General features: G+C 48.8%; 1 protein-coding gene across 8 annotated transcripts in view; it reads left to right on the top strand.

The window, feature by feature from the left end:
* The window catches only part of CDK5RAP2 (CDK5 regulatory subunit associated protein 2), a 183241-nt gene that overhangs the window by 8590 nt on the left and 147956 nt on the right, over positions 1-26695 (top strand). For all 8 annotated transcript variants that reach the window (XR_003512411.1, XM_027550654.1, XM_027550655.1 and 5 more), the window contains exons 2-5: positions 1555-1622; positions 5000-5067; positions 19843-19953; positions 23829-23905. Coding sequence is in view for 7 of the 8 variants with exons in the window: in XM_027550654.1 (XP_027406455.1) it covers positions 1555-1622; positions 5000-5067; positions 19843-19953; positions 23829-23905 (324 nt within the window). In the remaining variant the exon portion in view is untranslated. The remainder of the gene's footprint in view (positions 1-1554; positions 1623-4999; positions 5068-19842; positions 19954-23828; positions 23906-26695) is intronic.

Raw genomic sequence — 26695 nt, 5'->3', positions numbered from 1 at the left:
TTTACAATTTGTTTAGAAAATGGAGTTTGTCCTAGTGATACTGGAGGGAGTTGAGAATTATAAAGAGTTAAAAAGGAAAATATTGAATATCTCTTTTCTTACAAATTATGCTTTTTAATATTTCACTTGTTATGTGTACTTATAGTCTCCTAGTTTGCAGGAAGGATTTGAGGTGACTTTAGTGTACATGTGTTTTTTTTGTCTTTCAGTAATTGAAGGCATATCCTACTTAAGTTTGCTTTTTTTTTTCCCCTCCAGTTATCCTCATAGCAGACACATTTTATGTAATCATTTTCCTGATGCTGAAATTTTATGATATCTAATTCTTTTGCTTGATTCTGATGTTGAAGTTTCATTCCAACTCCAGAGTTTGATGATCAGACAGCATTGTCCTAGGAGCAGGATGGATCTGTATTTAGAGGCCTGGAAAGAGCAAATTGCCAAGAAGTCAAGCTGAACTTCCATCAGCTCCTAGTTTACAGCTTGGGAGAGGGAGGCTTTGTTGGGTTTTAGACATAAAATACTTGGATTCTGGACTTAGTTCTCTGACTAACTGCCCTGCGACTGGCTAGGCCACTGAAATAATCTTCCTTTGTAAAATGCATAGACCCTCAGGGAACTGGCCAGTTCTCGGAAGGTAGATCATTTACAAGTTATAGAGCGTTGTATGTTTCGTGGTGACAAGGGTACTTTGCGCCCATTTATGGAATACTCACAGTATGCAGGGCACTTGCTAGACACTAGGTGTCTTGTTTAATCACCAATTACTCCGTGAAGTAGCTGCTGTTCTTTTGCAGATGAAGGAAGCGGGGTGGGAAGAGGTACTTGGCGGAGTTTAGAGCAGGAGTCAGGGAACTGCGTTTTGTGTTGAACCACACAAATCCTATCGTGGTTTAGTTCTTAGCCTCCAGACTCACTGAACCTGCTTGTATAATTTAGCCAGTAAAACTTCTGGAATCAGTGAATTTTGCATTTTTGTCTGATGTTCTTAAAGCATCCAAATTAGTACCTGATACTTTTAAGCTCGTAGGCATATTGATAATGATAAGAGTAGCATTGACAGAAACAACGGTCGATGCCTCCCGCTGGTCACTTCCTGTGTGCTAAGTGTTTATATGCACCAGTTTATTTAATCTTCACAGGCCGAGGGGTGGTGGCCCATGTACTGAATTAGTAAGAAAGTATGACTCGAGCGCATCGGGAGCTTATGTTTGGCCCGGTGCCTCCGCGCCCGGCCCCTCGATGGCACACGGAACGCTTGCTGTGTGAATGAATCCCTGACCGAGCACCCTTACTCGGGCGTGAGCCACAGCCCAGCCCCGGAGCCTGGGTTCCTCACTTGCGCGCTGCCTGCCCTCGGGCTGGTGCCGCTGCCGGTCGGGGGCAGTGCAGGGGCTCCGGCAGCCGCAGCCCAGCCCCGGAGCCTGGGTTCCTCACTTGTGCGCTGCCTGCCCTCGGGCTGGTGCCGCTGCTGGTCGGGGGCAGTGCAGGGGCTCCGGCAGGCTCTGCTGTTCAGGTGGTGACCCCTCTTTTGTCGCCCTTGTTCTCTCCTAGTGGCCTTGCCCTCGGTGCGCCAGATGACCCGGAAGGCATCAGCCCTGACCCTGGTTCGGGAAACGGTGGTAAGTACACAGAGTAAGACCAGGGGACGTGGATGCTTGGCCGTGAGGGCCGTGAGCCTTTGAGCTGGGAGCCTGGGCCTGAGCTTCAGTGGGTCCAAAGCCCAGCGCTCCCCTGGCGTGGCTTGGTGCTCCCAAGAAGGGCGCGGTGTTTAATGTAAATGTTGACCCGCTCCTCGCCTCCTTTCATAAGCACCAAGCTAGGGGACTGGATGTCCTTTGGGCCACACTTCGTGAGTTTCATTTCTCACCACCACGCTTGCATAGGGGGTTCAGCCAGTGTTTGCTGAACTGAACGACACTCCGTCAGGTTCAAAGGCTCTGTTGGGTCCTGCTCCCGAATGGCTGGAGGCCCTGGAGGGCTGCTGTCCAGACCTGAGCGTGCCAAGGCCTTCCTGGCAGGCTGCTGGGCTCCGTGTGCTGGCTAGGGCCAGGCATTCCTACGCGGGCCTGCCCTTCGGAGACACACAGCTGGGTAGGCCATAGGAGACGGCACTGAGCAAATAAGCAGTCTGCTGGGTTCAAGCTGGATTGTGAGGAAACTTTCTGTTCTGCAGTTTGGGTTTTGCTAAGCCTTCCTCATAATTTTTGTTTCTGAAAGAGAGTGGATGCCCTCATCAGTGTCTGTGGGAAGTGCTAATAATTTGCCTTGTTGAAATATCTTAGAGATATTTTGACAGGTGTTTTTTTCCCCCGTCTCCAGAGTAATGAGATTACGGGCAAAAAGAAGGAGTTTTTAGAGCAGATAACCTAAGTTTCACACGGTGAGAATATGTTAATTCTCCCTCAGGTTTTCCTTTAGAACCTGGCAACTTTACTTTAAGCATGCAGTGCAACAGTTCTGGTTATTCTGCCTTCTGCCCCCAGGCCGTTGGGACCAGAGACTTGATCGGCCTGCTCCTTAATTCAGCCCTGGTGTGCTTCCTGCCAGGCTCGGGGCTCTGCTTCGCACTGGGGTTCAGCCTGGATCATGGCTCCGATCACGCCTGGAAGGCAGGCAAAGAATGGTCGCGCAGCCAGCTGGGGGTTGAGGAGCTGGGCGATGGGCTGAGAAGCAGGTTTCCCCTCAGAAAGGAGCGGGGCGGCCGGAGTGTCCCCAGCAGACGACCTGGCCTGGAGACCTGGAGGGTGAGGGGCCCTGGGCGGGGGCACGCGTGGGGGATAGAGCCCGCCTGTCTGAGCAGCAGGCAGGCGGCCATGTGCCCTTGGCCTGGCGTGCGGGGCCTGCTGGCCGCCCCTGCCGGCTCCCAAGCCTCTTCTCTGCTGAGCCCCGAGCTCCATGCCCTCGCCATCCTCTGGCTTTCGCCCCCCTCTACCAGCCACCCCCTGAAGACTCAGCTGCAGCCCACGCTTCCCCGGCTCTCCCCAGGCTGCCGTCCCCAGGCTGCGTCCCTGTGCTCTCCTCTCTGAACCTTGCGTTTTCGCTGCAGTTCATTGCATTTCTTCGTGTTGGCCACTTTAGGAGTATCCCGAATCGGACCGCTCCTCACCCGCCTTCCTTGGCCTAAGCACCGTGACCTCTGGCCTGGATTCTCCCCGCTTTCTCCTACCTGGTCTCCTCGTTTCTCTCTCAGCGCCTTTCATAAAGATCTGTTCTTAGCAAGGCAGCCAGAGGGAGCCTGTGGAAACCGAAGTCCCCCACGCTGCCCCTGAGCTCGTGTTCTGAGAGGCCCTACTCAGCCTGTCTCCCAGCACCTGCTCCCCCCTCTTCTGCTGTCCCCCCCTTTATTGCTCTCCCATCCATTGGCCTCTTGGCTGGTCCTCAGGTCCCCTAGGTCCCTGCCACCCCAGGCCTCTGTCTGTGCCCTGTCCGAGTATGCCCAGAGGTCAGCCCTTCCTCAGTTTAACCCCCTTATTTGTGTTTTTTTTTTTTTTTTTTTGCCATGGTGTGCAGGATGCAGAATCTTAGTTCCCTGACCAGGAATCCAACCCGTGCCCCCCTGCATCTTGCCCTTGCGTTGGGAGCATGGAGTCTTAACCCCTGGACTGCCAGGGAAATCCTCAACCAGCTCGTTTGAAACTGCGGCCCCCACCGCCCCCTTGCCACTGGCGCTTCCTGTCCTTGGCCACGGTGTTCTCCATAGCATTTATCACCCTGGATATGCTCTGTCATCGCCCTCGTTTATCGTCCGTCCCTTCTTTCTGGACTGTTGGCTCCTTCTATTTGTTTTGTTTCTACACGGCACTGGGCAGAGAGTAGGCCGCCGGGGCCCACTTGGGGGAGGAGTGAATTCATTCGTTCACTCAACACACATCTTGTTAGCGCCTGAGCAGTGCCCAGCACCTGTGCCACGTGGAACCGTCGCTCGCACGTGCCCGTCTTGGCTGCTGGGCGCACGATCGCCATTGCTTTCACCGTCACCACTCTTTCGCCACTGCTTCCCCACACCTCACCTGGCGCTTGGCCCAGTGGAGTGGTCTAATAAATGTTTGTCGAATTAGAGAAGCTGTGGAAAGATTAGGGTTTTGGCTGAGTCTGGAATCGCCCTGAAGCAGCGATCGGCAGTTTCCGACCGCGGCCTGCTTTTGAAAGTAAACTTCTGTTGGAACACAGCTGCTTGGCTTTTGAAGCGTCGGTGGCTGTTTTGTGTTGAGTGGTTGTGACAGACTTGGGGCTTTGTGTCATCTGGCCAACAGAACCTGAAGTATTTATTGTCTCGCATTTAAAAAAAAAATGTGCCAACTCCTGCTGTCAAGTCAGACAGGCTTTGTTTTAATTGCTGATGTATGAAGATGACATCCCACCCAACAGAACAGATTAAGGATCAGCAGGAGGCGTAGGTATCACAGCAGTTCTGCTTGCTTGCTGCCTGCCTCTTTGGGTCCATCTTCTGATACTTAACAGGGGGATTCTCTGGTGGTTAGACAGTAAAGAATCTGCCTGCAATGTGGGAGATGTGGGTTTGATTCCTGGGTTGGGAAGATCCCCTGGAGGAGGGCATGGCACCCCACTCCAGTATTCTTGCCTGGAAAATCCCATGGACAGAGGAGCCTGGCGGGGTACAGTCCATGGGGTTGCAAAGTCAGACATGACTGGACAACCCACACCTTTTTACATTCTTCTGACATTTACATGGTTACATTGGGTCCAGTTTAAGTAATTTTTAAATATTTGAAATACAATGACTTAATGGAGAAGGCAGTGGTACCCCACTCCAGCACTCTTGCCTGGAAAATCCCATGGATGGAGGAGCCTGGTGGGCTGCAGACCATGGGGTCACACAGAGTTGGACACTACTAAAGCGACTTAACAGCAGCAGCAGCAGACTCAAATCACAAGACAGAATATAATGTGGAAGCCATCCTTTTTCCCCCTTGTAGGGGTGTGGGGCGGTTTGCCTGTTGTGACGTTTTCCTGTGTCTGTTTTGCTTTTTTATAGTGCTCCCAAATGTGTCGGAAGAGAAGGTGTCTCCCACCAGAGCACGGAACATGAAGGACTTTGAAAACGTAAGTAGAGACACTGAATTAGCATCCCTCACGGCTCATGTCTGTGCGCGCTGTCCAGCAGACCCACAGGGAGCCTGGGTTTTCGAGAAGCATTCAAGCAGGATGAGGCAGGGTCTGGAGGAGTGCCGGGGCTTGTGGGCTCTCTCTGGAGCACTGTGACATTCCTGCACAGCTGGTCCTTTGCACACAGGCCAGTTATGGGTTCTGACAGCATCAGTGATTTCCAGCCTTGGGGAGTTTGGTGTATTTCTGGCGTCCTGAAGGTGAAGATGTCACCATGGAGCACAGTTGAGAGGCGCTAAGGTGTTTCACGGGCTTCCCCGGTAGCTCAGCTGGTAAAGAATCCACCTGCAATGGAGGAGACCCCAGTTTGATTGATTCCTGGGTTGGGAAGATCCCCTGGAGAAGGGATAGGCACTCCAGTATTCTTGGGCTTCGCTGGTGGCTCGGGTGGTAAAGAATCTGCCTGCAGTGAGGGAGACATGGGTTTGATCCGTGGTTCGGGAAGATCCCCTGGAGGAGGGCATGGCAACCCACTCCAGGATTCTTACCTGGGGAATCCCATGGACAGAGGAGCCTGGCGGGCTACAGTCCAGGGGATCGCAAAGAGTCAGACGCGACTGAGTGACTAAGCGTAGCACAGCAGCAGCATGTGTCAGGAGCTTCCCTGTGATGGAGGGTGTGCTGTTCGTGGTCCCCTCTGAAGCTGTCCTGTGACTGAGGTTTTCTGAATTAGCCCCATTTTACAGGTCAGGAGTCTTCAGACCAGGAGAGCCTCACTCACGGCCGCATAGTGCATGAGCGACAGAGCTGGAATCTGAGTTTGGGTTTCTAATGACTCTAAAGCTGTTTGTTCTCTCTACCACGTGGCGCGGCCTCTGCATCTTGCAGGCTGAGTCTCTGTTGAATGAAACGTGAGCGATGTGTTCCCAGGTTGCTGTGGTAATTGTCTGAGAATGGATTGCTCGGCGATGGATTTGACTTCAGTGCTTTCTGTCTGCCAGCATCTGCGTTTCATTTGTTAGTGGATGGGGTCTGTTGTCAAGTAACAGGAAAATAAGGTTATTTCCCCAATTCCAATTCTGCTTAACAAGTTACCTGCTCAGCGTGCTCATTTATCATGGGAAGAATTAGACCCTTCTTCATTTGTAACCAAATGAAATCCATACTATGCAAGACATGGGAGGTATTTATCAGGGAGAGGGCGCAGGACGCAGAGGGAAGGACGTTCCTCAGCCATGTTTCTCTCTCCCCAATGGCCTTTCCCGAACAGAACGGGCCTGTCTCTGGATTTAATTCAGAACACTCATTACTGCTAATAGTTATCTGCAAACCACCAGTGACCAATTGAAGAAATGACTTGTCAGATCTCTAATGGAAACAAGTAATTCTGGAGCGTTGAGTTGTTATAATTTCAACTGTACAACCTGATATATGCTGTGGGGTCTGGGGCCTCAAACAAATGAGATTTGATTATTCCACATCGTGTATAATTAAAATGTGCTCCACTATTAAATGGTTGTTCGTGTTTTATCATAAGAGTAATAATAGCTACTGTTTATTGAGCTCTTGCTCTGAGCTGGGAACTATAAGTGTTAAGCTCTTCATATATATTACTTTAATATTGAAGCAGCTCTGCGAGATACAGAGTTATTTAATTTTTGAAAGGCACAGCTTTGATTTTTGTTTCTAGATGGAAGAACCTAACAATCTTAGAGATTTAGCTTCACGTGTTGTCACTGCCTTTTGAACTGGGAGAGATCTGAGAATTGAATCCAGCTCCCTTTTATGGACTGTAGCCCACCAGGCTCCTCCATCCATGGAGTTTTCCAGGCAAGAGTACCGGAGTGGGTTGCCATTTCCTTCTCCTGAGGACCTTCCTGACCCAGGGATCGAACCCGGGTCTCCCGCATTGCGGACAGACGCTTCACTGTCTGAGCCACCAGGGAAGCCCCTCGGGAGAGAGGAGACACGGAGGCCGAGGGACGCGCCGGCAAGGCCGTGCCCGGTGCAGCTTGTGCCCTGGGCCGCGGCCTCGGAAGCCAGGCCGCCTGCCCGTCCGCTTCTGCTGGGTGACCTTGGGTGACCTTACCCTCTCTGCACTTCCTTTGTCTTTAAAATGGGCATGTTACAGTTTCTGCTTCCCAGGGCTATCGTGCAGCTTCCTGAGGGAAGGTACATGCAGCGACATGCCCGGCCCTGAGTCTGTCCTGCGTGTCAGGCGTTTCTCTTGCGGTTAGGTTACGTTTATTGTTACCGTTTTTCTGCTCTGTCACATGACTCACATCTCCCTTTCTCAGGTGTGTTCTTGATGACTCAAATACTGATTTTCATAAAGGCAAGGGAGAGCCTTCTATGCCAGCATGTTTTAGGGTTTATGTTTTGGCTTTACGACTGTGCTCCTTTGGCTGCTGTTAGGGCTTTTTTATTTTTTATGACATTAATATTTTTTATTGTAGCACTTTCAAGAACAAATTCTGCAGTTGAAATTGAAATGACAGCGTGGTTCTCAGTGTCTCCCTTTCAGGTCTTTATAAGTCACTGAAAATCCTCATCTGGCCTGAGCTACTAAATGCAGGGTCTCTGTGTTGGGATGCTTACAGGAAATGCTCTTGGCATCTAATGCTGATTTTAAAGTTCGCATACATGTTAAAGAGAAGGCTATAGCATTAAAGGGGAAGCTCGTGATTTCTTTTATCCTAGTCTTGGATTACGGATACCTGAACATCAGAGTCTGGTAATGACGGTCTGGCAAAATACAGGCCTCTTGGTTTTGCTTGGAGTTTAGCCATTCATCAGTGGGTCTTTTCACATCCGTGTCCCGGGACAGGGGCTAGGGAATTTGCAGCAGAGTAAGGGCCCATCAGGAGACTCACAGTCTGTTTAGGGAGATGGACAGGAAAATCATGCGGTGATTGAGGTTAAGTCCAGGGCGCTGTGGGGCGTAGAGCGGGGGCCTGGTCCTGGCCCAGGGCACTCGGGGCAGCCTCCCTGGAGCACGTGTTCTGAGTTGGGTCACCAAGAGTAGTAGGGATTAGCCAAGGTGGGAAGACTGGGAGATGACCCCAGGCAGAGGGACTCTCACGTGCCGAAGACACAGAGAGAGCATGACAGGGCATGACGAGGCTGGGAATCCAAGTGCCCTTTGGTTGGAAGGAGGCTTAGGGGGTGCTTGGGAGAAGTGGGGCTGTTGAAGCAGGTGGGGGTCAGATTCTGCAGGCTCTTGTATGTTACACCGCTTTGAGTTTTGTGCTGAAGATGAAGGGGCGTCAGTGGTAAGTTTTAATCTGGGGAGGGAAGTGACTGGAGTCACTTCACAGATGAGCCAGGCTGGGTGCCCTGAGGCCAGAGGTGCTGTGATCAGTAAGGAGGTGCAGTGAGTGGTGGGGTCCGGAGGCGTGGAGAAGAGAGTCAGAACCGCAGTGCTAAAAGAGCTCCCGGGACCGCCTCATCCAGGCCCTGCATCTGGCACAGGGGCCTCGAGCCCAGCGACGGGCAGGGACTTACATGGTCTTTGAACCCAGGCCTCTGTCCTTCTGCTGCACTCGGCGTTCTGTGTCCCTTCTCACACCTTCTTGTGAGTCTGTCATCTGGGGATCTGCTGTCTGATCCCTTCCTCAGCTGAGCTGTCGTCATCTGAACGGCCGGCCGGCCTTACGGTAGGAGGCTGGCAGATCAGTGTGGTCTTCAGTGGGAGCCTGCCTCGTTGGTCCTTCTGGGTGATGACGTCACGGGGAGTGCCCCGGACCAGAGGAGGCCGGGCTGAGCAGCGTTGTGTAAAGGACTCTGCTTCTCTGGTGTGACTGGTTCCAGGGACTACTCTCTGTCTCTCCCTTTGTCTCTCTCAACATGTTGTGAGTGAGCGGGGAGACCCAGAATCTGGTTCAGCGTGTCCAGTCCGGGTAGCTGTTCTTTGTTCACAGATAGAAGCGTTTACTTCTGGCTTTTACTGTGACATGTATAGCTTTCTGTCTCTGTTGATCAGGTGGATAGTATTATTTAATGGCCGTCTTAAGTTCATAAAGACGTGTGCCTAAAGGGGTGGGTTGAACCGTAATTTATGTAACCTCTTCCTGTGCGACGTTCAGACTGTGTCTAATTCCTCACTGTGATAAACAAAGCGGTGATGAGTGTCCTGGTCCCGGTCTTTGTACACTTACGTGTTTTTTTCCCCCTTGGGACAGGTTCTGCTGCTCTTGTCTCCAGCCCAGCTGCCCTGAGGTTCTGGTGTTTGTATCGGGGCGCTTATTCTGTTTTGTTGAAAAGTCTTGGTCTCAGTGAGGCAGTTGGTCAGCATTAGTGTTTTATCCGCGCCACGGCTAGGAGTCCGCATCTCCAGGTCTGCCCTGTGGCCTGTGTGTGCTGGGTGTCTTCCTTCCGGGGGTGGTTCCCCTGCCCCCCGACCCCACCTGGTGTGTGTGGCCCCGAAGCTCTGAAGTAGCGGCGTACGTGGATACGACGCGTACCTGGGAACGACCAGAGGTGGGTGTTAGGTCTGGTGCTGTCACACTGGCAGGCCTGTGACCCCGTTTGTCCAGGTGGCTTCTAGAGCCTTCTCTGTAACTCGGAGCTGGACGCGGTCTTCCACTCAGAACTGGTGGCGAGGGCTCCGTGAGTCCTGGTGTGGAAGGCCCCTCGCTCGGTGCCTGGCGCGTGGCCCTCAGTGCCCGCTTAGCTCTGTCCCGAGGACCCTGCCTCAGCCAGCTCCCCCGCCTTCTGCTCGTCCGTTGTCAGTCTCCGCTGAACCTGCTGTGATGTTTCTTTGACCTTGGAGCAAAATCCCTAACTGCTTGCCGTGGCCCGTGTGGCCCTGCCCTGTGTCACCGGCTGCGGCCGTCTCCCATCACGGCCTGCTCTCCAGCATCTGGGCTGACCTTCCTCAGCCACGTGGTCGGGCGTTCAGCGTGCTCCTCCCTCTGCTGGCACTGTCCTTTCTCTTCCTCCTGAGCGTCAGGATCCTTGAGCGCCATGGCTTAGTCTTTACGTGACTTTATAGAGAGGCCGTCCGTAACTCCCTTCCCAGGTTTGCTAGGGACCCAGCACTCAGCATGCAATGTTTTCCACCGTGAGTCTTACGATTGTTTGCAATTAAGTATTTTATTGGTGTGATTGCTTAATTTTGTCTCCTCTACTGTGTCCCTCGTGCTCAACACCCAGCTGAACAAGATGGTAGTCGATAAATTCTTATTGATAAAAATAAATGTGTTACTTTGTAAGCTGTAAATTTTGGTTGCCTTACCTGTGAAATGGGAAAGTAATATTTAATGCCTAGGGTTGTGGTGAGGATTAGGTAACATGCCAGGACAGCGCGTGGCATCCCGGGTCTTACCGATGGGGGTGGCCGCCGTGTTCTTGTGGATCAGGTGGCTGGAGCGCTGTAGCAGGAGGGAGGGGCATGCAGATGCCCCCCAGAGTCTTAGGAGAGCAGGCAGTGATGAGGGTCAGGGGAGGCTGAGAAGGAGAACGGGGCGCCTTGAGAACCAGGCAGGAGAGCAAGAATCATATGGGGCGCAGGTGGGCAGAAGTGGAGGAGGACTCTCTGGAGCTGGCAGAGTGACTGTTACCGGAGCTCTGTGGTTCTGGCTCTGCAGGAGATGGGGCCCATCAGGGCCAGAGGTCTTGGAATCAAGTCTGTAAGTGTTCAGCGCAGAGGCTCATCTGTGTAGTAGGCTGGTCTCCTGCATGCTGGGTCAAATGCTCTGAGTGCTCAGGCCTCTGAGTGTCCTGGCCATGCCCTCTGCAGACCTGGCCAGGTGGCGGCCTGGGCAGTGTAAATTTTTACAATCTTTTTGAAGGCCATTTGGAAAGAGATTTTGATGGTCATAAAAATAATATTACTCTTGAGCCCGATAATCCATCTTGGGGAAATTCATCCTGAGGAAAGAACCCAGCAGAAGAGAAAAGCTGCGAGCATGAAGGTGTTGTCACATTGTGTATGATTGTGAAAAATCGGGAACAAGGGAGTTATATTTTACATTTGTCATCTCTTTGGCTTATTGCAACAAGCTTGTGATGAAGGTGTTTCCCAGGTGAGGAAGCTGAGCTTGAGATTCAGTGATTCACTCAGGAGTTTAGCGTGATCGAGAAACAAAAAGAAGGCCAAATGCACAGCTGGTCTTTCTGGTCGGAAAGCTTGCAGGCATTCTTCCGGAGCACACTGAATGCGTGCGTGCTCAGCAGGGAAACGGTTAAGCAATTGAATGTAAATCAATTCAGTGGAGTTCAGTGCAGTCATTTTAAGTGATAATTATGGGAATTCTGTAGCAACATGAAAATATTTAAGACATGTTAGGGGAAGCAATGGATTATACAGATTCACTTATGTTACAATTTTACCACAAATGTGTATTCATGAGCAAAGGCTGAAAGAATATACAGAGAGTAGATTTCAGAAGATAGTTGCATTCCGGGCGTTGTTTGGGTTCACTTTTAAAGGCCTGTTGTTACTCCAGTATTGTTGGCTGATGAATAGATGTTTGCCTAGCAACAGTTTTCTGGGTGTTTTGAGGACACTGGGAGCGTACTGGAATCAGAAGCGAATCCCAGGGTGTCTTCTTCGTCTTCCTAACCCCGCTCAGCTGCTGCTGGCAGAACTGTCTTACATGCGGTGTTATTTACCAGAAATGAACTCTGGGCAGCAGGATTTCGTGGTTTTTGTGATGTCTGGGTGAATGGTCTAACAGTTTTTGGTCTTTCAAAGAGGATAAAAAAAATTACCGGTCACTCGAAGGTCTGTGTATTGAGGCTTGAGCGAGAAGTGGATTCGTTCTGAAAGTGCTCCTGTGTTTTCTGCTCGCTCAGTGCCAGGCTCTGCCAGGTACTGTAGGTCATGTGGTTGTCACAATACCTCCGTGACTTTGATCCTCTTTTTACTGATGAGCAGACAGGGACTCAAAAACGTGCAGTGGTTTCCCCAAGGTCACGTGGCTCACAGGTGACAGCGTTGGGAGTTGAGTCCACTTCCGGCTCCACTGACTGCGGGGCCCCTGCCCTCGGTCCTTGTTGCCTGCAGCCCAGACGTGCCCTGGTGGCTGAGCCTCCGCTGTGGAGTCCCAGGCCCTTGCAAGCTGCTGAAACTGATGGCCAGGTCACCAGAAGCGCGGCTCCTGGCTGAGAGTTTGGTTGGTTGGAGTTGCCCCGATTCTTTCTTATGTTGTTGGCTTTCGTCTTTCTTCCCTTTCTGATGGTGCCCTAGGCGCGGAAGGCCTTTGACAGGGAGTGGGAGGAAGTCACGATGACCAAGTAGAAGCCTCAGAGAGTGTCCTGCCACTGAGCTGGGACCGAGTTGGGATGGCTCCTCTTTCGGAGGCTCCAACTCCGTGGTCCCACCCGGGTGGCCAGGGCTGGAGCCTGGCGAGTACAGCTCTCGTGTTCACCTACTTTTGAGCGCTGAGTTTCTGAGTCATATTTGGTGGATTTTCAGGTATTTATTCCTATTGTATGGTAAGCTATTTTCAGTGTTTCCACTTTTTTTTTTTCATTTCTTGAACTTACTTAAAGTGTAGATGAAAAGTACAAATGAAAAGAATATTAGTGTTTTCAGTTCTTACGCTGTGTCAGGCACAATACTGAACATCCCCATTCATTTCTTTTAATCCTCGTAATAGCTCTCTGCAAGGGGCATTATAATAATCCCATTTTTACAGATAAAGGAGCTGAGGCACACAGAATAAGGAACTTGACCAAACTCACTTGGCTCGTAAGGCGGCCTGGACCGGCTGACTCATTCATTCAACACATGTTGATGGGGTGTCCGTGTCCCAGATACTGTGCTACAAATCTCAGGGGAAACAGCCATGAGCAGATAGATTGCAAAGGTCCCTGCCCTCCACAAGTGGATGATCTTTGTATAACAGGCGTGATAGCAAATAGTACATGTGTAAGGATCGAAGGTGGAGGCAGGTTGTGACAGCTTCTAATAAGAAGGCAAGCGTTCTGCGTGAGAGAGTGACTTGGTGGAGGTCGTGGAGATGGCCCTCTTTGCAGCCAGTAGTTAGGAAGGGCCTTTTGGAGCCTCTGACGTTTAAGCTGAGATGGAAGCCTGAGATGGAACCTCCCGGCAAGGGCTGCAGGAAGAGCTGTGCGCGCAGACAAGGCCCGGCTTATGTGAGGACTGGGGAGGGTGGAGCATTGCCAACGAGGGGTAGGGCGCTTTACGGCCGAGCGCAGAGCCAGATCACACAAATCTGCGGCCACGGCACCGAGCTTTTTTTATTTTAATTTTTGCAGCCCCGTGGACTGTAGCCTGCCAGGCTTCTCTGCCCATGGAATTTTCCAGGCAAGAATACTGGAGTGGGTTGCCTTTTTCTCTCCAGAAGGTCTTTCCGACCCAGGGATCAAACCTGAGTCTCCTGCATTGCAGGTGGATTCTTTACCATTGAGCAACCGGGGAAGCCCAGGAAGTTTTATTCTAAGAGGGATGGAGGAACTTCCTTGGTAGTCCAGTGGGAAAAACTTTGCTTTTCAATGCAGGGGTTGCAGGTTTGATCCCTGTTGGGGGAGTTAAGATCCCCCATGCCTTGGGCCCAAAACTTAAAAACAGAACAAAATCAATCAAAGACTTTAAGAATGGTCCACATTTTAAAAAATCTTTAAAAAGTGATAGAAAAAAGCAATGTCTGTCTGACTCTGAGGCCTGTGGGTCTCTCCTTGAGTCACATGGCCTTCGAGAAATTGGTAAATATGCCCGGCCTTCTGACCGCTCCATTGTTATTATGTATTAACGACTATCTCTTTATGTTGTAGACTAAAATACAAAAGAGGATATGGTTCCCCATCTCTTAGAGACGGATTGGGTAGAAAGGAAATCACCCAGCTGGTAGACTGCAGTGTGGTAGGCTGCTGTGTAAAGAAATTAAAGGGTGTGTGGAAACATCCAGCAGGACCCCAGCCAGCTTGGTGGGGTCATCAGAGAAAGCATGATGAGCGCTCTGGCATGACGCAGAGAACGAGACTGGCATTGTTGCAGAAAAGTTGCTGCCTGTATTTCATTTTATTCACTGGGGCTTGGCTGGCGTTTGCAACGACCTTCTGAAGGCTTATTTACCTTTTCTCATTAAAAAAAACGTTCTTCACCTATAAATAGAACAAGTATTCTTTCAAGTGTTGCTGAGAATTTTAGCAGCATGCACAATGTGGGCATTCTCAGCAACCTCCATAAATAATTTATTGGTAGCCGAGTAATGGAATAAGGTTTCTCTTTATAGGAAGCATCTGGCGGGGTAGACTTTTTGTTTGAATGAATGTTTTATGTGCTGTTTCCTTAAAACATTTAAAAGGGAGGCTTTAATGAACCTATCAATAGCTTGTTGCTCTGTTCTTCTTAGCCACAGAATTGAAACTTTAAGTGTTAACAAGGGGCCAGGGCTGGAAAATTTGGAATGTACTTAATGTAGAGTATACTTATCATTTTCTTTTATCAGTCATAAAAGTATTCAAAAATTTATTAAAAGGAGTATTATGCGCTATTACCAATTATTTTTTAGAATGTTGAAGAAAAGCCCCAATGAATATGTATTTATGGTGATGTAGTAACATTCAAGGACAGCTATTAATATTTTGCTATATTTTATTTTTGTTGTTGTTGCTCAGTCTCTAAGTTGTGTAACCGCAGGGACTGTAGCACGCCACGCTCCGCTGGAGTTTGGTCAGATTCGTGTCCATTGGATTGGTGATGCTATCTAACCAGCTCATCCTCTGCCGCCCCCTTCTCCTTCTGCATAAAGTAAACCCCTGCAATTTTAAGTGTTGGCTAAGTTTTGACATACGTATACTCCCTTGTAACTTTTGTCATAATCGATAAATGTATTTATTTGATTATTTTTTTTTGGTATATGTGTATATAGTTGTAGGCTCGTGTGACTGTCAACCACAATCAGAATGTTCCAAAAGGCCAGAAATCCCCGAGTGTTCCCTCTCTGTGGTCAGACTCTTCACCCAGACCTCTGGCGGCTGTCCCTCTATTTCCAGCCCCTGTAATTTTGCTTTTTCCAGAGATCATATCCACGGAATCATACAACTTGTAATCTTTTGAGGGTAACTTCTTTCCCTCACCGTAATATCTTTGAAATTCATTCACGTGCCGTGAACCACAGTGGCTGAGTGCTTTTCCACCGTGTGGCCGTGTACTTGATTCATTCACCTTTTGAAGAGCGTTTGAGTTCTCTCCATGTTTTGGTGATTATTCATAAGGCTGCACTAAGCATTCCTGTGTAAGTTTTTGTGTGTTTATGTGTGTGGGCATGGGTTTTCACTTCTCTAGGGTAAACACCTAGGACTGGAGTCGCTGAGTCATATGGTAAATGTAGTTTTTTTTTTTTAGTAAGAAACTGCCAAACTATTATTCACAGTGATTGTACCATTTTGCACTCCCATCAGCAGAATACGAGAATGCCATTTGTTCTACGTTTTCATCAGCATTTGGTATTATCAATTAAAAACTTTTTTCTGGCCGTTCTAACAGATGTGTAGTGGTATCTAAGATGCTTAAAATCTTTTCTTGTGCTTATTTGTCATCTGTGTATCTTCTCCTGTGAAGTGTTTTTTCAAATCTTTTGCCTATTTTTTTGTTGTTTTTTAAAATCAAGTTGCTTCCTAGCAATGACATTTTGAGAGATATTTATGTATTCTAGATACAGTTCCTTGGAGAAGGAAAGGGCAACCCACTCCAGTGTTCTTGCCTGGAGAATCCCAGGGACGGGGGAGCCTGGTGAGCTGCCGTCTGTGGGGTTGCACAGAGTCGGACACGACTGAAGTGACTTAGTAGCAGCAGCAACAGATACAGTTCCTATGTTGGATTTATGATTTGCAAATGTTTTCTCTCACTGTGTAGCTTGTCTTTTCATTCTCTCAGCACTGTGTTTTTCCAAAGCAAACTTTTAAAATTTTGATGAAGCTCAATTTATTGATTTAAAAGAAGGGTTTCCAATTCATGAATTTGGTAAGTCTCCTCACTTATTTAGGTTCTTGATTTCATCAGACATACATAATGTCTTACTACATTTGTTCTTACAAATTTTCCTTTTTGGAGATATTGTAAATGGTATTTAAAAATTTTTCAGTTTTCGATTGTTTGTTGCTAGTATATTGAAATATGATTGATACCTATATGCTGACTTTGCTAAACTCACTTAATGAATTCCGGGAGCTTTTTTGGGTAGATTCCTTGGAATTTTTTGTTTTCATGTTGTCTGCACATAAGGGTGGTTTTACTTCTTCCTTTTCAATCTGGATGCCTTTTATTTTTTTCCCTTGTTTTATCACACTGTCTGGAACTTCAAATACATTTTGAATAGGAATCATAACAGCCAATAGCCTTTCTTTATTATTGATGTTAGGGGAATAGCATTTCGTTCTTTATCTTTAGTAAATATGTTTTTTGTAGATGTGTGATTTTTTTGTATATGTCCTTTAGCAGATAAAGGATGTTTCCTTGAATTCCTAGTTTGCTAAATTTTTATCTTGAATGATTGTTGAGCGTCTAATACTTTTTCTGCACGTTTTGCTATGATCATATGTGTTTTTTCTTCTTTGGTCTTTTAGTTTGGTGAATTACATGGATTGACTTTGGAATATTGAAGTAGTGTTAGATTCCTGGGATAAATCCCACTCATGATGTGTTACTATGTTTCCAATTTTCCAAAGAAAGGCAGTACCAAAGAATGTTCAGACTATTGCACTCATCTCACATGCTCACAAAGTAATGCCTAAAATTCTCCAAGCCAGGCTTCAACAGTATGTGAACTTCCAGATGTTCAAGCCGGATTTAGAAAAGGCAGAGGAACCAGAGATCAGATTGCCAACATCCATTGGCTCATAGAAAAAGTAAAAGAATTCCAGAAAAACATCTACTTCTGCTTCATTGACTACACTAAAGCCTTTGACTGTGTGGATCACAATAAACTGTGGAAAATTCTGAAAGAGATGGGAATACCAGAGCGCCTGACCTGTCTCCTGAGGAATCTGTATGCAGGTCAGGAAGCAACAGTTAGAACTGGACATGGAACAACAGACTGGTTCCAAATAGGAAAAGGAGTATGTCAAGGCTGTATATTGTCACCCTGCTTATTTAACTTCTGTGCAGAGTACATCATGAGAAACGCTGGGCTGGAGGAAGCACAAGCTGGAATCAAGATTGCTGGGAGAAATATCAATAACCTCAGATATGCAGATGACACCACGCTTATGGCAGAAAGTGAACAACTAAAGAGCCTCTTGATGAAAGTGAAAGAGGAGAGTGAAAAAGCTGGCTTATAATTCAGCATTCAGAAAACAAAGATCATGGCATCCAGTCCCATCATTTCATGGCAAATAGATGAGGAAACAATGGAAACAGTGAGAGACTTTATTTTCTTGGGCTCCAAAATCACTGCAGATGGTGACTGCAGCCATGAAATGAAAAGATGCTCGTTCCTTGGAAGAAAAGCTATGACAGACCTAGACAGCATATTAAAAAACAGAGACATCACTTAACTGACAGAAGTCTGTATAGTCCAAGCTGTGGTTTTTCCAGTGGTCGTGTATGGATGTGAAAGTTGGACCATAAAGAAAGCTGAGCACCGAAGAATTGACGCTTTTGGATTGTGGAATTGGAGACTCTTGAGAGTCCCTTGGACTGCAAGGAGATACAACCAGTCCATCCTAAAGGAAATCAGTCCTAAATATTCATTGGAGGACTGATGTTGAAGCTGAAGCTCCAGTACTTTGGCCACGTGATGCGAAGAACTGACTCATTTGAAAAGACTCTGATGCTGGGAAGATTGAAGGCGGGAGGAGAAGGGGACAACAGACGATGAGATGGTTGGATGGCATCACGGACTCAATGGACATGAGTTTGAGCAAGCTCTGAGGGGTTGGTGATAGACTGGGAAACCTGGCGTCCTGCAGTCCACGGGATCGCAAAGGGTCGGACATGACTGAACAACTGAACTGAACAGAATTTTTAAAGATTTAGTTGAGGGTTTTGAGTCTATCATTTAGAGGATTTAGTCTGTAGTTTTCTTATAATATTTTTGTCTGGTTTTATGAGGGTAATGCTGCCCTCCTAAAATGAAGTGGAAAAGTTGCCTCATTTTCTGTTTTCTGGAAGAGATTGTATAAAATTGGTAGAGATTTAAATATTTGGTAGAAATTGCTACTGAAATCATCCTGGAATTTCTTGTTGTTATTCAGAGTCCCCCAGCTGTCTCCATATAGCGTTAAAAGATTTCAGGAGTCACTGTATGATTTTATTGTACTTCACAGTCAGGCCTCTGTTACTTCCATTCATTAGGAAAGTCCCCAGCCCTCTTTGTCTTGAGATTGTCATGAAGATTCCTGAAGAGTCCGAGTCTGTTGTTTGTAGAGCGCCCTTCATTTTGGATTTGTTTGATTGATGACTCTTGATTAAACATTTTAAGAAAAGCTATATTCATTTGTGGTTATTTCTGGCTGCCCTGGGTCTTCCTTGCTGCGTGCAGGCTTTTTTCTCTGGTTGGCGGTGAGCAGGGGCTGGTCCTTGTGGAGGTGCGAGGGCTCCTCACTGCTGTGGCTTCTCCCCGCGCAGAGCACAGGCCCTGGGTTCACGGGCTTCAGCTGCTGCCCGGCTCAGGCTCAGTGGGTGTGGGCTTAGTTGCTCCATGGCGGGTGGAAGCTTGCTGCACCAGGGATTGAGCCCGTGTTCCCTGCATTGGCAGGCGCATTTTTATCCGCTACGCCACCAGAGAAGTCCGACAACTCTTGACTAGTTCAAGGTTAAGGGTTGTAGGTGTTTGGGGGATTCCTTGGCAGTCCAGTGGTTGGGACTTGGTGCTTTCACTGCCAGGGTCCAGGTTCAGTTCCCTGGTTGGGGAACTAAGATCTCACAAGCCGTTAAGTTGCCAAAAAAAAAAAACAAGAGAGACAGAGAGAGAGAAGATTATACGTATTTTAGCGTTTTTAAATGAAATTGCTTCCTTTCAGTGCCTTAGTTCAGGAGGCACAGCATGTCGGTCTGTCCCACCAGGGCTAGTAGTAATATATTCTGTTGATTAGGGTGATGTCTGCTAGGCTTCTGAATCGTGACGATATGTTTCCCAAATGATAAGCCGTCTGTGGGGTGGCCATCGTGAGACGGTGGGAACGCGCGCTTCCCCCAGTGCGTTTGTGTGCCGATCTCGGCCCGAGTCATTTATTTCTACGTGTGTGTGTGTGTTAGTTGAGTCTAGCAGTTGTATAATGGTGGTTTTCTCTCCCTGCTACTCTCTACATTTATTAACTTGATTTATTTTATAAAGAAGAGCCTCCCTTCTTCCTTTCCTTTCCTAACTTGCTTTCAGTGTGGAGTCATGAATTCTGTCTCTGCACTCAGTCATCATTCATTTCCGTGCTCAGACTGTCCTGCATCTGGCTCTTAATCCTGGGTTTGTGCGGTTGTAGCAAAGCTGAGCGCACCCCACTCCAGTACTCTTGCCTGGAAAATCCCATGGATGGAGGAGCCTGGGAGGCTGTAGTCCACGGGGTCGCTAAGAGTCAGACACGACTGAGCGACTTCACTTTCACTTTTCCCTTTCATGCATTGGAGAAGGAAATGGCAACCCACTCCAGTGTTCTTGCCTGGAGAATCCCAAGGACTGGGGAGCCTGGTGGGCTTCTGCCTATGGGGTCGCACAGAGTTGGACACGACTGAAGCGACTTAGCAGCAGCAGCAGCCGCAAAGCTGAGCTCTTACTCCCTCTGTAGCCCTGGAAGCTATGGGCGTCAGGCAAGTCTCGTCCCTCAGACCTTATTTTCAGTAACCCATCTGTGCTTATTTTCTAGCAAATCACTGAACTGAAGAAAGAAAACTTTAACCTAAAGCTCCGCATCTATTTCCTCGAGGAAAGCCTGCAGCGGGAGCGTGGCGGCCGCACGGAGCGTGCCTGCAAAACCGTGAGTGCCCCGCTCGGCGCTGCCGCGCCTGGCGTCTTTCCTCGTGGCCATTCGAAGCAGCAGTTCGATTAATGTTTGTTCTCAGACTTGGCACGAATAGATAGCACTGCTTTCCTTTTATTGGATTGATTACAGGGAGCGTAAAGATAATAGAATGACCTTAATACTAAGCAAAGCGATACAAGATTAATTTTAAGGGAGTCTTTCTCTCTTCTTAAAATGGAATTCTGACTTAGCATATCTCAATTGCCGTTTTCTCATTATTTATAAATGAGACAAAGAGTGAAATGGTGGCATGTCTTTGGAATTGAATCCTGTTGTTACTCACTAGCTTGTGTAACTGTAGGCAAGTAAGTCCCTTCAGCTGTCTGGGCTTGCTTCCAGAGTTAAGTGATAACCCCTCTGTCCTGGGGTTATTTGTGTGGATTAAAATGAGTTGGTAGATGGAAAGCCTCAGCACACAGTCAGCCCTCGCCAGTGATCGTCACTGTCTTGTTGCAGCTTCTGTCGGCAGCCCAGAGTTACGGTTGTCATTTTTTTCTGTGATAACGACTCTTCTGTATTCCTCGCGTGCTTGCTTATAACTGTCAGGAAAAAAGTCTATTCCTATCTCAAGTCTTGACCCAGAGGCCTCTGCCTGAAAACAAACTGTGGTTCTGGGAGTTGAAAAAAGAACTTGGCTCTCTTGAAAAGGCAGGAGTACAAACAATATTTTAGTGCCCCTTTCTTGACTTTCTCTAGGAGTTAGCCCTTGGCCTGAGACTTATTCCATTTTTTTCCCTCTTCTGAAGTTTGCACCAGTGGAAACTTTTGAAGGAGGAAAACAAACCCTCCTTGAGTTTTAGTGGGTGGACTTAAATGGACTTGTCTTGAAGATTGATTGTATTGTACTTCTGAGCCTTCTCAAGAATTAAAAAGCTCCCTTGTCCCTCAAGACCCAATTGTTTTTTTCCTTTATTGTGGGAGAGAAAGACAATGAGGATTTTTGGCAAAGAAGTGGTGATGCAATCAAAATTTTAAAGAAAAGCCTGTCACCTAAAATATTTCCTACTTATGTATGATTGTCATGTACCTCAGGACAAATATGGGTGTTAGGAAATCTCAAAGAAGGTAACTGCCTCCTCTTGGTCAGGCACCTGTCCTGGGTGTTTGTACCTTCATCATCTTCTTTTCATTCTCACGACAGTCTTGTCCCGTGGAAATGATCCTTATCTAGCAGGAGAGGAAACTGAAGCTCAGGAAAGATCAGTAGCGCGCTTGATGTCGTGTAGCTGCGCCGTGAGGTGGGCTTTGAACCTGGGTCTGCCTGCCTCACTGTGCCATGTGGTTTCAGCTCTTCTTTTTCCATTGCTTGGCTAGATGGCTTGATTTGATTGTACTTTTATTTAAATTTTAATATTTTGGATAGATGTATATGGTTCAGAATCAAAAAGTGTAGAAGGTATATGCTGGAAAGACTTTCTTCCATCCTTGTCCCCTGGTTCCCTAGATCTAACCAATATGATTAATTCTTCAGGCAGAGAAGTTTTATGTGTATGCAAGCAGCCATTGCATGTATGTATATTATGAATCAGCACCCTTTTCACATAAACGTGAGCATGTTCTGCTTTGATGTTAACAATATCTTGCATATGTTTCCTTAATAGTGGTTTAAGAGCTTCTTCATTCTTTTTTATAATGATATTCCATTTGATACTTAAATGGTGTCTTGATTTTCGGTTTAGAAAGTTTGATCACCATGTATATAAGTTTATAGCTTGAAATATCAGGCTCGCAAAGAATAATCTCACGGACATGTTAGCTGTGTAGTCTTGTAAATTCGCTGGTCTGGGGCTGCCAGTTGGTTCATCAGAAAGCAGACCACTTAGAACATATGATGTCAGCTGTTATGTAGAAGCTCTCTGCCCTTTGGAGAGCTGGAAGAGGACTCTTCTCTTTGAAGGGGTTTCTACAGTTTTCCCAAAACCACAGTTGAAGACGTTGTGCGCTGACACCCAGTGTGCTTTATGCAGAGGTCAGTTTTTTCTAGGAAAAGTTCTGCAGACATGGCTTCCTTAGTCTCCGTTGTTTGGTGGTGAGGAAAACAGCGTCGCCTGAGCCCTGTCTCCTGCCGCGGCTCGTTTGTTAGCTCATCCAGCCCTCGAATCCAGCAGGGCAGCTGGGCCTCGTGTTTGCCGTGTGACCCCCTGAGGGATCTGAGAGGGCCGTAGGGACTGTTTCTTCCTTTTCTTTTCTAAGATTTCCCCCACCCCCGCGTTGTGATGAGAGCTCTTTTTTTCTTTTAATGTTTGTTTATTTGTCCGTGTCTCGCGGCACATGGGCCTTTGTTGTTGCACGTGGGCTCTGTGTAGTTGCAGCATCCAGGTTCTTGGATTGTAGCTTGCAGGCTCGAGTTCCCTGACTAGGGATCGAACCTGGGCCCCTGCGATGGGAGTGAGGACTCTTAGCCACTGGACCATCAGGGAAGTCCCTTGGGCTTATGTTTCTGAGGTCAGTTACAGGCTCCCTCTGCTGCCTTCGTGTTGGATATGAGCAGGAAGGCGGGGCTGTCTGCCTTGCCGACCCCGGCGGCCTCGACGCTTAGCCGGTGCTCGGTCTGTCACAGGGGTCGGTGTGTATCTGTCACGTGAAGGAACGAGTGGACGAGCGTCCGCTGACTCAGCACGGTTTCTGCCCAGTAAAGAGTGGAGACAGAATTTGAAGCCAGGTCTGGCATCGTTGATTCAATGGACATGAGTTTGAGCAAACTCTGGGGCATAGTAAAGGACAGGGAGGCCTGGCGTGCTGCAGTTCACGGGGTTGCAGAATGTGAGACACGACCGAGCGACTGAACAGTTGTCGAGTCCCAAGGCCGTGGCCTTCCCATCCTGGCAGACTTCTCAGTCAGGGGTGCTCTTCCCTTTGGGGCCGTTTCGCTGAAAGGAGGGAGGCATGTCCTCTAAGATTGTAAATCGTACTGGAAATGTTATTTTTATTTACAATGATACACATGTACTAGGGAATAGACTGTCAGTTGGTGTACATTATTGGAATAAAACAGGCACAGGATTAGGGAAATCTGGGATTTGCAGCAGCCCTCTGCAGACCACACACTTGGACCCGCCTCTGTGCTGGGTGAATTCATCTAATCTGTCTGAGGACATCAGTGAACTGGTTCTCAAAGCCTATCCCTGCCCCACAGCCTCATGCTGTGATCCATGTGCCAAAGACCCTGCCTTTGGGTTGTCACAGGAGTTGCAAGCCCAAGGCCCTGTGTGCCTCCCTTCATTTAGGTCAGTTAAGAGGAAGCTGGCGGGAGAGCCCTGTGGCGCCCCCTCCAGGCAGTGGGCCCCATGCAGTCGCGGCTCTTTGGGAAGGGGGTACCCCGAAATCTCACACTGAAATGAGACAGGCAGTGATGTGGCTTCCCATCTGCATGTTTTTTTGAAGCTGCAGCACATTCCCACTGCTCCAACCACCACATGCATGATTGTAAACAACCAGAAGTAATTGCCTCGGAATGGGAAAAACAAACTGCAGAATTGCTTGTAAATGTGCTTGGCGGAGGGCAAACAATTTTTAAACCAGCCTCACTTGTATGGCATGTATGCCTCGATGCTTGAGTGCTCTGGCTATTAGGTGCTTGGAAAATTTACATAATTGTTCCAAGCCTTGAGAAATCCAGGGCTTTCTTCGGAGCCCACCAGTGTTTAATAACCCCCTTTTCCCTGTGCCCCGAGGCTAATGAGGGTTTGAATCTAACATCTGCCCATTAAGAGCATCGTATCTGTTAAGAGCATCGGAGCCAGTTCACACTGAAGGTGGGTTCCCCACTGAAGGCATTTGGATGGCCTGTGTTTTACACGTTTCTTTTCTCTCCTGATCTTGTCCCAAAGAACATCGAGCTCAAGGTGGAAGTAGAGAGCCTGAAGCGGGAGCTGCAGGAGAGAGAGCGGCTGCTCATCAAAGCCTCGTGAGTACCTGTCCTCATCACCCGGGCTTGGTGGTGGCGGTGGCTGGTCGTGCTGGGAGGAGAGAGCCTTGTGTTTCTAAGCCAGTTGCTCTCAGTACCCTGAGGAGGTTTTCATTTTTATTTATTTTTCAACAAACTTTTAAAATGTAATGTTGTTGTTCAGTCTGCCAAGTCCTGTCCAACTCTTTGCAACTCCGTGGACTGCAGCACAGCAGGCTTCCCTGTCCTTCACCACCTCCCAGAGTTTGCTCAAACTCATGTCCATCGAGTCGGCAATGCTCTCTAAGTATCTCATCTATCTCACCATTTCCTATAAGTATGTTACAAAAATGTGACATAAGAAAATGCGCCGATGGTAAGTGTGCAGCGTGATGCTGTTCGTGGAGTGACTGGAAGGTCGTCAGGCCCCTGGGGTTGCCTTTGTGCTCCCGGAACTTACACTCCTTCACACAGACCACCTCTGCGCTCGCCGTTAGCACCTGCATCGCTCAGTCTTGCCTGTTTTTGAACTTAGAGAACAGGAGGCGTCTGCTGCTCTCGCGCTTTTGTGTCTGGCCTCTCTCCTTAGGGACGTGTCTGTGCGATCCAGCTATATTGTCAGTTATCTCCACAGCTCGTTCGTCTTCATCGCTGTGAAAGGCCGAGGGCCTTGGAGTCTTAGAGGCAACCCCCGGGGTGGGCGAGGCTCGGGGGCGGAGTGTGGGGCTTGACCCCCGGGGTGGGCGAGGCTCGGGGGCGGAGTGGGGGCTTCAGCCAGAGTCACTAGTTTCTGTGTGTGTTTTCTGTACTAGGTTCCCTTGTAGTATTTCATAAAGGAAGGGCTCTATTGCATTAAACAAATAGAAAACTATTATTTTAATCAGTTAATTAATTTAAATATTTATTGACCAGCAGTCACAGTTCAGAGAAGAGTCTGTGTCTCAACTGGTTATTCATTCATGCATAAGCATTTCTTAGGTAAATGTGCTGCGGATTTGAAAAGAGACTTCCCCTTACTCAGAGCGCCCGGGCAGTGGTGAGCGTGTAAACGGGTCTGATGGGGGCGCAGTGCCAGAGCGCATTTATGAGTACGGGGGCGACACGAGAGTGTGCTGAGTTTCACTTGAGAGATGCTGAAGACTTCCTGGAGCTGACCCACCGAGGGCCCGGCTGGAAGTTCGTGTGGTCACGCTTTGGCGGTCCTGGCGGCGGAGCTCCACGGCGGCCTGGGGCACAGCTGCACTGCGAGGGCTTCCCCAGTGGCTCCGTGGTGAAGAATCTGCCTGCAAGGCGGGAAATGCAGGTTTCGATCCCCACGTTGGGAAGATCCTCTGGAAAAGGAAATGGCAACCCACTCCAGCATTCTTGTCTGGGAAATCCCATGGACAGAGGGTCCTGCTGTCCACGGGTCACGGAGTTGGACATGACGAGCGGCTGAAACACGCCTGCAGCTGCGCTGCGCTGGGCCGGGCTCCACGGTCCCTGTTGCCGTGGCCCAGCCGGCAGCCAGCGTGGACGTCTGTGGGCTCGGGGGAGGCTAGACGGCCCCGGTCCAGGCTTCTCGGGCTGCGCTGACCTTGCACACGTGCTGTCTTCTCAGTGGGTGAGTGACGGATGAATGAGTGAACCACACTAACCCGTTGGTGGTGGTGTTTCTGCCTTTTCTCTGCCGTGTGGCCCGCAGGATCTTGGTTTCTCATGGAACCCGGGCCCACGGCACTGAAAGCACCGAGCCCAAAGCACTGGGCTGCCAGGGGCTCCCTAATGCGTTGTTTTCGTTGGTTGCTTTTGTCATTGTTTGGGAGCAACGTCATTCTCTGGGCAGGGAGTCAAATCGACTTTACCAAGCCGGGAAACCAGTAGTAGAATTCGGTCTGTTGCATGCTCAGCGCCCTGCCTGCTGCGGATCTTGGCCAGGACTTGTTTCTAGCCAGGCGTGTGTACATGGAGACCCAGACTCACAAAGGCTACGCGCACGCCTCGATAGCAGCACACCGGGCTGAGCGTTCCATGGCTGTGCCCACGTTTGTATGCATCGATCCCCCAAGTGCCTAGACTGGAGTTTGGGGCCCTTTCTTGATCTGATCAGCTTAATTAATTTATTCAGAAAATATTTCTCAAGCAGTTGTTACGTGCCGTACTGGCCTAGGTTCCTGAGACTAGAGCGGCGGTCCAGACAGACAGGTGGGGCTTACATTCTGGCAGCAGTGGTGGGGATCAAGTACTTGGAAATATAGATCTGTAAATACAAATTGCGAAAAGAGCTCGGAGAAGAAAGGGCGCCGTGAGAGCAAGTGCAGCGGCCGTAGGTGCGTAACGAGGTCTGCGGCCGGGGAGGCGGCGTTTGCGATGATCCTGGGGGCAAGTAGGCCTTAAGGGGAAGAGGGGAGAGTCTTGGAGGAGACGGGGGTGTGCACGTCTCAGGTGATCCAGCATGCCTCGGGGCTCAGGCTCGTCTTGCAGGGTCTTGAGGCCACGCTAGAGATTTTGGTCTTTTATCCTGAGATCCCACGAAAACAGTCATGAGTTTTAAGCCACTGATACAATCAGGGCTTTGTTTTTGTTTTTAAAAAGGTCACTCTGGAGGCCGAGTAGGGAATGTTCTCTGGGGGGAGCCGGGGTGGAAGCAGGGAAGCGAGTTCAGTAGTTGAGCTGAGAGACTCGTGATGAGCTATTGGCGGGGATTGGGTGGACATTTGGGAAGCACAGTCCACAGGGCTGGGTAAGGGGTAGGCAGGGTGATGTCAAGGAAGCCTCCCAGGGCAGAGTTTCTACGTAAGAATATTCACAGTGACTCCACTGCTCCAGCCT

Source organism: Bos indicus x Bos taurus, chromosome 8 (genome assembly GCF_003369695.1).
Source record: "Bos indicus x Bos taurus breed Angus x Brahman F1 hybrid chromosome 8, Bos_hybrid_MaternalHap_v2.0, whole genome shotgun sequence".
NCBI lineage: Eukaryota > Metazoa > Chordata > Mammalia > Artiodactyla > Bovidae > Bos > Bos indicus x Bos taurus.
The sequence above is the reverse complement of the archived record's forward strand: the minus strand, read 5'-3'. Positions and strand labels throughout refer to the sequence as shown.